Consider the following 10427-nt stretch of genomic DNA (forward strand, 5'->3'; position numbering starts at 1 on the left):
TGACTAGGTAGCGTTACCTACTTAATATTTGATTATCTGAAAGTTTTAATGCAACCGGTTGAAACTGTTTTCCTTTGAACATAAAGAGTCCCTTGAGGGAAGCTCTGGGGTAGGGACAGGGGACAAAGGGTCTCACTCCACTTCTACTTTAGTCCCTCTATTTTCTTCTCCAATTCTTACTGCCAAGAGAAGAGCTTCAAATGCCTGAATATGTTATTGATAAGATTATTAGTTACCAGTAGAGTTGTACAGTGAAATCTGTGAGAGCCGGAACTTGATTTTGGCTTGTTTTTCCAGGTCCCCAAAGTTTTTCACCTTTGACAGGGTACGATCTTACAACTTTTGTATTGCTTGTTTTAGTGGAAAATATTTGAGTTTTCCTTCTCTGACAGGTTTTCATGTTACAGTTTCTGGCTTTCATAGGTTTTACTGTATCTGACATTGTATGTCTTAGTTATTGTCTGTTAAACATTACCTTTTCATTTGTTTGAAGGAAAAATTCAGATCATTGTGGTAGACAATTAAGATCAAACAAGCCTATAAACTTCTGACTTTAATATTTCTGTATAGGATTAAAGCAGTAAGATATACACCCTACTGTGGGGACCATGGTCTTGGGGAACATCTAACTCAACTGGCATAACATAGTTTATAAAGAAAATATTCTACATTCTACTTTGCCGAGTAGCGTCTGGGGTCTTAAAAGCCTGTGAGCAACCATCTAGGATACTCTACTGGTCTCACCCCTTTGGGAGCAAGGAAGAATGAAGAAAACTAAAGAAAAAGGGAAAAATTAGTCCAAAGGACTAATGGACCACATCTACCATGGCCTCCACTAGACTGAGTCCAGTACAACTAAATGGTGCCTGGCTACCACCACTGACTGCTCTGACAGGGATCAAAATAGAAGGTCCCGGACAGAGTTGGAGAAAATGTAGAACAAAATTCTAACTCAAAAAGAAAGACCAGATTTGCTGGCCTGACAGAGACTGGAGAAACCCTGAGAGAATGGCCCCCAGACAAGCTTTCAGCTCAGTCATGAGGTCACTCCTGAGGTTCACCCTTCAGCCAAAGACTGGACAGGCCCATAAAACAAAACAAAACTAAAGGGGCACATCAGCCCTGGGGCAAAGACTAGATAGCAGGAGGGGACAGCAAAGCTGGTAATAAGGGCCCAAGGTTGAGAAGGGAGAGTGCTGCCATGTTTTGGGGTTGTTAACCAATCTCATAAAACAATATGTGTGCTAAGTGTCTAATGAGAAACTAGTTTGTTCTGTAAACCTTCATCTAAAGTACAGTAAAAAAATAAAATAAAAACGCCTACCAAAAAAAAAAAAATATATATATATATATATATATATATATATATATATATATATATATATACAGAGACCCTACAGGCAAGTAGCCTCCAAATACTAAAAAGAAGGAAAATAATCCATGGAGTGCTTCGTTTCTTTAGAAACCTCTTTGATAATGGAGGGAGCAATCTTTTGTACATTTTGTGAAGAGATTTAAACACTAAGAGGCCCTTCTTCCCTCAGACCATGGGGCCAGAACCAAAGGGGGTTGGAACTTCCCAACTTCACTGCAAAAGATAATCTTGTATTGAAACAAAAGGCGAGATGACTCAGAATGTAATTAGGGCTGTGCATCTAAGCAAGCGACACAATATAGCTTGTGGTATTAAAAAAAAAGGAGAAAACAAGGCTCAGGAAAAGGCTGCTAATGTTTCCACACAGAGACAAGGCTATGGCAGAATGAAAACAAAGCCTCCTTAATCAGCAAATTATAGCACAGGGGCTGCTAAAGCTCTGGGTTTTGTCACTGAGCAACCCACTTGTTTCTCCTCCCCTCTCATCATCCACACAAGTGAGAACACTTCCAATGTTTATATCTAAAACAAATGACAGAGGGGAAGGTTTCTAAGTAGACCGAATGCATGAGGCTGAGCTGAAGTCTCATTTCTACGCAAATAGCATGCCTCCACTGTTTTACCAACATTCTTGCTAATGCCACAGCCAACAGGATGAAACAGGAACATAAAGCAGAGGACCCTGTAGCTCAGACTTGTTTATCCAGTGGCTGCTGGATCTGTACGGTTATTCAGGTGCTTTTCACCCTAACATTCATTGGCTTTGGGAGTATTTCCCTGTTCACTTGATGATAGGCAGATGAAGAAAAGCCCTGAGATTTCATTGCCTATACTCCTCTAAAATGTCACCTCACAGCATGTCCAGACACCAAGCCAAGAAATGGCTTAGGCTCTCTGCCAACTGGCATGTACCTGAAGATTACTCAGCCTCTTGGAGGGAAAGTTTTTCCCACACAACAAACCCCACAATTTACCTTGCAATGCTACCAATATTAACATTGTATTTATTTTGTGATATAGAGCAGAGGTCAGCCAACTTTTTCTATATAGGCCTGGATATTAAATATTTTAGGCCCTGTAGGTTATTAGGTCTCTGCTGAAACAACTCTGCCATTACAGAAGGAAAGAAGCCAAAGACAGTAGTAAAGGAGTGGGCATGACTCTGTTCCAATAAAAGTTTATTTACAAACACAGGTAGCAGGCATGGTTTGGCCAGCCCATCATTGTTTGCCAGCACTTGAGGATGGAAACTGAGAAGCTAAATAAAACTTCTCCGATGACAAGTTAATGAGGGAATAAAACTTCTCCGATGACAAGTTAATGAGGGAATGTATGGAATGGAGTTGATTATCATTTCATACATATATTTAATTATAGCCTAAATCTGCCCACAGAATTCACTTAAGTGGACTTCCGCATTTGAAAACAGTTACAAGATCCCTTAACTTGCATTATTTTATACCTAGCACTACTCATAGGAGCACATGATGCTTTTTAATTTTTCATTATGATGAAGATATGATGTTATTATGATGAGATACTTGTTTAGACACTGAATAAACATCTCCACTGATACAAAGACAGAGAAGAGACATTCATTATACTCAAAGGATTCAAGTCTACATAGAAAAACAAGCCCAGAAACAGGTAGTTAAAACAACTTCCACCACGACAACATGGAAGTGCAGTACTAACATCATATATCGAATAATGCATTCAAATTGTGGTGTTGGGAAAGAATATTGACTATATCATGTACTGGCATAAATCAAACAAACCAGTCTTAGAAGAAATATAACCAGAATGTTCCTTAGAAGAGAGGATGGTGAGATTTCTTCTCACTTACTTTGGCAAGATCAATAGCTAGAGAAGGATATGTTTGGGAAAGTGGAGGGTCAGTAAAAATAAAGGAAACCCCCAATAACCACAACAATGGACTCAAACATACCAAGGATCATAAAGATGGTTCAGGACCAGGCAACATTTTGTTCCGTTATACATAAGGTCTCCATGAGTTTGAGCCGACTCGCCGGCAACTAATGATAGCAACAATAATAATTTGGAGAACTTGGCCTAAGAGGGGACGCAGAGTGCATGTTTCTTGGTGAAACTGGTGACAAATCTGATCCTTAAAGAATAATCAAGAGGACAGAATAGGGTGACTGTAGAGTTTTTGTGATCCCAGATCTCTGGCTAAATATAAACAATAACTGTCTACTGTGCCCCTAGTATAACTTTAGGCAGTGTTAAAACAAAAATAATTGTAGGATGTAGTCCTTGACTATACGACAACGTACAATCTATTTGGGTAGGTTAGGTGTATATTAAAAAGAAAATGTTAATAATAGGTAGTAATGTAAGAATTGTAACACATAGATAATACATTGATTTGCTAATTCAATAAATATTTATTGTATTTCTGCTATGGACCATGTAGTCTTCTAGGTCCTGGAGATACGGCAATGGACAAAAAGGCAAGGTCACTGCATCATGGAGGCAACATTCTAATGGATGTTAATATGAGTTAACATATTTAATACAGATCTTAAGAAGATCACCATCATCAATGTGCTTCTGGTAAGAGCATTCCAAATTTTAACCCTCTGAAGCAAAAAAAAACAAAATATACAAATAGTGGAGGTTTTTAGTAAAAAAAATGCTGTCAATAGAAAAACAAAGCTAATCATTCCAGTAAAAGAATTTCAGATTTTTAAATGGTAATTTATAACTATATTTTCCACCAATAACCATCAACTCATCAATTTTAGCTAGCCTGAAATATTTATCATAGATAGACCCCTGTTCTCTGTTACAAGGCATGTTCTTTTTATTTATTTATACTTTCAATCAAAAAGGTCATTTGACAAAGGCAAAATGGACTTTCTAAGGATTCGCCAAATATTATAACATTATGTACACCTTTTCCTCACTTATCACTTTCATTACCACTGGGATAAATGGTTTGTCAGGTACTTTTTATGCCTCTGGACCTCAGAGGTTAGGTGCTATCCCAGTTCTAATGCATTTAGCATCAAAGCGGATCCCTTTTGACATGGATGAAACTCAGCAAACTGGACTTGGATCCTCATTGCATATGTTGAGCATTCTATTAGGTGATGTTCCTAGGTATGTCAGGTTTGTAAACTTTTGCTTTTATTTCTGTGAGATGAGGCTTGCCAGCATAATTATGGCTTTCCAGTGTGATAGTCAGGGAGCTCTGATGGGTTTGTTTTGGTTTTTCTGTGTCATATTTGGAAAACCAGTGGCTCCCCATGTAACCTAATGGAAAGGTGCCCGCAATAAATTTCTTATCTAGCTCTCATTGCTACATTGTCATACCACAGACCAGTGGCACCATAGTGCCACTCACCTCATTGGTGGCTTGTATTAACAGATCATATTTCTCAAAATCCATATTACCAACCAAAAATTTAAACATACTCAATTAGTAAGTACACATCCCAATACCGAAAACACATGCCATCAAAAAAAAAAAAAATTAAGGAGAAAAAAATGTAGTAATGAAAAGTTATTGACTATCTCATTATCTGACATTTCACATTTATGACACTAGTAAGAAATTACTATCTATTTTGGACATTAACAATTTACATATGGCAGTAAAGAATGCTGGAGAATGAGGCGAGAGGTATGATGGTTAACGTTATGTGTCAACTTGGCTAGACCATGATTCTCAGTGGTTTGGCAGTTAAGTAACAGTGTAATTTGGCAGTTAATGTACCATCGTAGTCATTCCACGTTTTTATATAATGCCAATTTTGCATAACGACCTAGTCTTTGGATGGAACCAAACCATGTCAATAAATGAGAACAGGGTATATTTAATCTGAATTTTTTAAATATAAATCTTGTGAATTTTTGAGATCTTGGAGAAAGAAAATATTATTTCAAGAAGCACTGAGTATAATGTGGGCTAGATGTTATTCAAGACATTTCTCTGTAATAGAAAGGTAGGAAGTGAACATAAGAAAGTGACAAAAACATGAAGGGCATTTACATGTATTGTCACTACTCTAAGATCTGATCACTCTGAGGTTTTGGTATGTTTGATAATGATTCTAAAAAGAGCTATATGATAAGAGAGAGTCCAACCCAGATATGCAACCCAGGTTGGTGTTCCACACAATTAAATTGTGATTACTTCTACTGCTGTTCCCCATCTGACAAGTATGGGTAATGCTGTCAACATACTTCATAGCAGTGTTAATTGACAAGTTATTCAGAAAAGTTGATCTCCTTGAACTAAATCCATCAGGTCAAGAGATCAGTGCCATAATGGTTCCAGTACTTATGATGACCAACAAATCCTTTGCAACCTTGCATAACCTTGCTTTTCATCTTGTTCAGCTGCAAGACCAGAAAAGTTAAGGAATGAGATCCTAGGCTGTAAGTCTGATAAAGTGATTTATATTGATGGCCAGTGTCTTGTGAAGAATTACTGAACTTCAAGAAAGGTGACATTAACATAAATTATCATCCAGCTTTATCTAGCATTGGTAACACCCATTTATTCTGCAGCAAAAATTTTCTGACGATAATACTATGAGCTGCATAATAATCACTGTCCTTTTATTATTTAGTTGAATAAATGGATGAATTAATTGACCTTCCATAACCTGATAGCCTTATTTTACATTTTTTATCATAGGGAAACTACTTGGAATCAAAATAGAAGCAGTACAAATTAAAGTATTAAGCTTACCAAATGGTCACAGTAAAACATATCCATTTGAATTATCAAATATTAAATAGTATCCAAATAAATATATGACATGAAATTTAGAACTTGGAGTGAAGAAAACATGCAATTAAAGGAAAACTAATGAGAGCTAGTTCTTCACTGAATACATTTAGTTGGTTTCTTGATCCTCTAACCAATCATGTCAACAATGACAAAAGATATGCAAATTCAAACAGACAATAGTCAAGCCAAACTGTCTGACTCATACCAACAGGGACATTTTCAGAACATAGTCAGCTTGATTCACACGAGCGAGTGAGTGTCCATGTAACTAAAGAATATTTTAGTGATTCTTGGCTCTTATCTGAAAAGCATACCATAATCACTGACCAAAAACAAGAATCAAAATTAATAACTTGTGAAATATTTGCATAATCTAAGCCCAGTAGGATCATGTATTTATTTACTTTGTCATGCCTGAGTAATTGCATAGCAATGTAAAATATGCATTGTTTTTTAAATCACCATTTTGATTGTATGTTTTAAGCAAGCAAAACATTACATTTTTGGCAGAGTATCTCATTCAAGACACTTTGGGACTAAGATATTCCTCCCCGCCAACCTCAGAAAAGCCAGATTAATTTATAATGATCAAATTCTCTTTAAAGAATATATGAATGGTATAAAAAATATATATATTGACAAATAGTAATAAACTTTCAACAAAATTCATTTGTTTACTATGGAAATAAGTTTTGCCAGAGAAAAAAACATATATTATTATAGACTGCCACGGTAGGTCCCACCCAGTGCCGTGTCGAGTCGATTCCGACTCATAGCCACTGTAGGTAGTAGATGAAATTTAAGCTATAATTATTAAAAGACTGGAGAATTCTCTTTGCTTCCTCTTCTGCATATTTATCGACTCCCCTGTAGTCTGTAGTGATAAGATTAACTACAATTCCAGGTTTGGAAGCTCTAGAACTACTAAGTTTCAGTTAACATGTCAAATAAAATAACAGTGATCTCAGTTCAGTCCCTAGTGGACGAAACTAGAATAACTGTTACACAGTGTGAATCAGCAGGTGGTGATCTAAGTGATTGTGACCACACAGGAACAAAAAAGCGCATTTGTCCTTTCACTATCTTTTATCTTCTGAAGGAGTTTGCACTGTGAACAGACCATCTTACAGAAGTCTGGGTGCATTTCTACTACACGAACCAAGGGAATCTATTGGCACAGACCCTGTGGTGGGAAGCTTTCCATGAATGGGGACGCTGCCAGTGACAAAGTCAGTTGAATATACTTATTGTTCACTGCTTACCTCTTACACAATTAATCAGAGAGCAAAGTGAGAATTATCTGCAGGCACTGCACTCATATTTTAATAGGAATACCTTCAACAAAAAACTTTTCAAAGGTTTATACATAAATAACAGAACAAGCTGTTCAATTTGATTTCTATAAATTGGGATCAAATGCATACTCACTAGACTCCCAAAGGGCCCTGAGTCTGTACCTACAGTGTCCTGAGAAGTGCGGTACCCCAGGGGTACAGCAGAGCCTACATGCTGTGTTCAACCCAAATCGGCAGGTGCATGTCCCAAGAGACTAGCCACCACCGGCTCAATTTCTTTCTTCATTGTCGACGACGAGCTCCTTCCTGATGAATTCACATTAAAATGTATCTTCCTAATTGATTTTCTCAAGTATAGAAGAAAAATACAACAGAAACCAGTCCTCTACTATTGTATCACTTAACTAAAATAAACCGTTCCTTTACACACTTATTCCATTTATACAATTCCCCCACCAAATATTCTACAGGGAAAACTGCGAGAGCCAGAACTCAGAACTGCCTTGTTTTTCTGGGTCTCCCAAGTTTTCTACCTTTGACAGGGTGCACTCTTACCACTTTTCCATCTCTAGTTTCAGTGGAAAATAATTGAGTTTTCCTTGTCTGACAGGTTCCCATCTTACGCAGGTTCTGGCTTTCGCAGGTTTTAATGTATTTTATATTTACTCTCACTTCATGTTAATTTTACTAGAGGTTAAAAAACGTATTTTGTTATGAAAACTTGCTGGTGTAGATTCCATTTGATCTCAAAGCAGTACTGTCATTATTATTATTTTCCCAACAACTTGCTCAAAACGTACTTGCTTTCTCTTTAAAAGTGAGGTTTTGACAATCAGACTACTCAAGCTCAACCGGGAATAAGAGAAAAACAGAAATGTCATAAAACATGCCATTGCCAGATGCACTAATGGGGCTCCAGCATACCTTCGTAAGCTAGCAAAAGCCTAAAAACCTTGGCTCGCCCGCGAAGTGAAACCAAGTACTAAGCCGTCTTGCATTTGCAAACACTGCCCCCCTGGAGCAAAAGGTAAACACACAAATTCCCCCCTAAGGAACTGTTGGTTAGCTGCAGTGCAAGAAGGGAAAAGGCTCCGTGCAATTAGAAACGGAAAGCAGTCACTTACTTTTTGCAGCCACTGAGTATAATTTTCCATTACATGCTCCAGGTGTTGAAGTTTCTGGGAAGAGAAATCGGGTCCCACGTGTGGAGCATCTCGCTGCAGAGCGTTTGGGTTGTACTGGTCTGTCGTACTCTCACGACAGTTCCCGTCGTGTTCTGGAAGAATGAAAGTGTAGGCGCATTGCCCATGTTGAATCCGGTTGTATCTTCTCCCACCGTTCTCTGGATTTCGGCGCTGGTTGCTGCACCCTATGTGAATCAGAATGGCAGCGAGGAAAGCAAAGGAAAGGAAAACTGTCATTGTACTGCCAGCACTCTCCTTCCGTGCCTCTCGCAAATCTCGCTCCTTTCTTCTGCCCTTTAAACTCGTTCTTTATTTCAGGTAAAACTGCTTGTTTGTTTGACTTTTTCCCCCTGCAAGAAAACTTTTGAAGACGAATCATAAAAAACTAGCCATTTGTTAGCTTTGCTCTAAAATGTTATTTTTTTATTTCACTGCAATGGTAGTTTCCTTAGTTAAAACTTGAGATATTTATTGCATAGTAGCTGAGATTTATTGTTTCCTCTCTGTAACAGTTCAGCGTGGAGCCTGCCTGAGTCAGCTGCATGTACATATTCTAGACCCTTGCCTCTACCCTATCTGCTGCAGATCTGCTATTTTCTCCCAGACCTCAGTGAGTTTTATTAAGGTTGCACATCCAAGCCAAGCTGGAAGCAGGCAGCCTTTCACAAGATGACTTGACAGGAATGCTTGAATGTGCCCCTATGCTAAGGATTGCTGATGGCTCAGGGCGGCGGGATCGTCTTACAAATTGGCTAGATGCGCATGACCTCAATCATGTATGGCCCGCCCGCCCCTTCCGCAGACAATTGCCTCCAGCCTTAAGCAGATTCACGGAAAATCAATAAATAGAGCAGTCCACCTTAATACGCTTTTGGTGTGTGTACTGACCTACTAAAATCTAGCAAACTAGCAGTATTTTTTTTTTTTTAAGTTTCTATTTAATTGGGGAACCCAAAGAAGAAACTTGGTATAATGTCCGATGAAATTATTTTTGACAGTGAATAAGAAAGTTGTAAATTTTTTTTTAATTCTTTTTTATAAAACATTTATTCTTGACTCTGGAGAAAAGACATTAAAAACCACTTTTAGAAATGCTGTTCTTTCATTGTATTCATTTCGGCTTTTAGGAAGTGGCTAAAACAATCAGGGAGGGTCAAATTAGAAAAAAACAAGACAAAAATCACAAGTTGTCCCTGAAAGGATTAGAGCTTATGTATATTACATAGAATAATGTAAGTAAGTATTCCTGGAACATGGATTTTTAAATGAAACCATTTCCCTGATCAGAATGCAACCCTGGGTGTTCTGTGTGTGTAAATTGGGCAACTTCCTTAGAAAAACTATGTGGTTACAATTTAAGACACTGGCCTGAGTGTTACTAATTCCTGCGGTTCATCCTAATCATATATTTCACAAAGGTCTCTGGTGTTGCTATGGCTAAAAAAAAAAAAGTGCGGAAGCTCCACAGAAATCCTCATTGTGGCTGCCTGGATCAGCCATCTGAGAGCAAAGATACACCAGTTGTGCCAATGAGCCAGCAAAGGGTTGTACAGGAGAAATCCACGTTTCTATTACGGGAGAAATAAAAATTACCAGAAGGGAATTTCCCAAACACAAGGTGTAAATATATGAATACAGGAACCAGTAAAACATATAGAACAGACGATATGGCATATAGGCATCGAGATTTTCACTAGGTGTGTGCAGAAAACATGAGTTATGAGCGGGGACTTCCCTCAGGGACTGGGAGGGATTTAAGGCAATGGAGCTTGGCCACTGCAGTCATGATGTTAAAACAGAAGCCACAG

At 38.0% G+C, this 10427-nt stretch overlaps 1 protein-coding gene across 2 annotated transcripts in view; it reads right to left on the bottom strand.

The window, feature by feature from the left end:
• ANGPT1 (angiopoietin 1) overlaps positions 1–9346 on the bottom strand; it is a 282518-nt gene extending 273172 nt beyond the window's left edge. For both annotated transcript variants that reach the window (XM_010588449.3, XM_003408432.4), the window contains exon 1: positions 8560–9346. In XM_010588449.3, coding sequence (XP_010586751.1) covers positions 8560–8856 — 297 coding nt within the window. In that variant the 5' untranslated portion in view covers positions 8857–9346. The remainder of the gene's footprint in view (positions 1–8559) is intronic.
• Between the last annotated feature and the right edge of the window lie 1081 nt (positions 9347–10427).

Source organism: Loxodonta africana, chromosome 14 (assembly GCF_030014295.1).
Source record: "Loxodonta africana isolate mLoxAfr1 chromosome 14, mLoxAfr1.hap2, whole genome shotgun sequence".
In the NCBI taxonomy this organism is placed as follows: domain Eukaryota; kingdom Metazoa; phylum Chordata; class Mammalia; order Proboscidea; family Elephantidae; genus Loxodonta; species Loxodonta africana.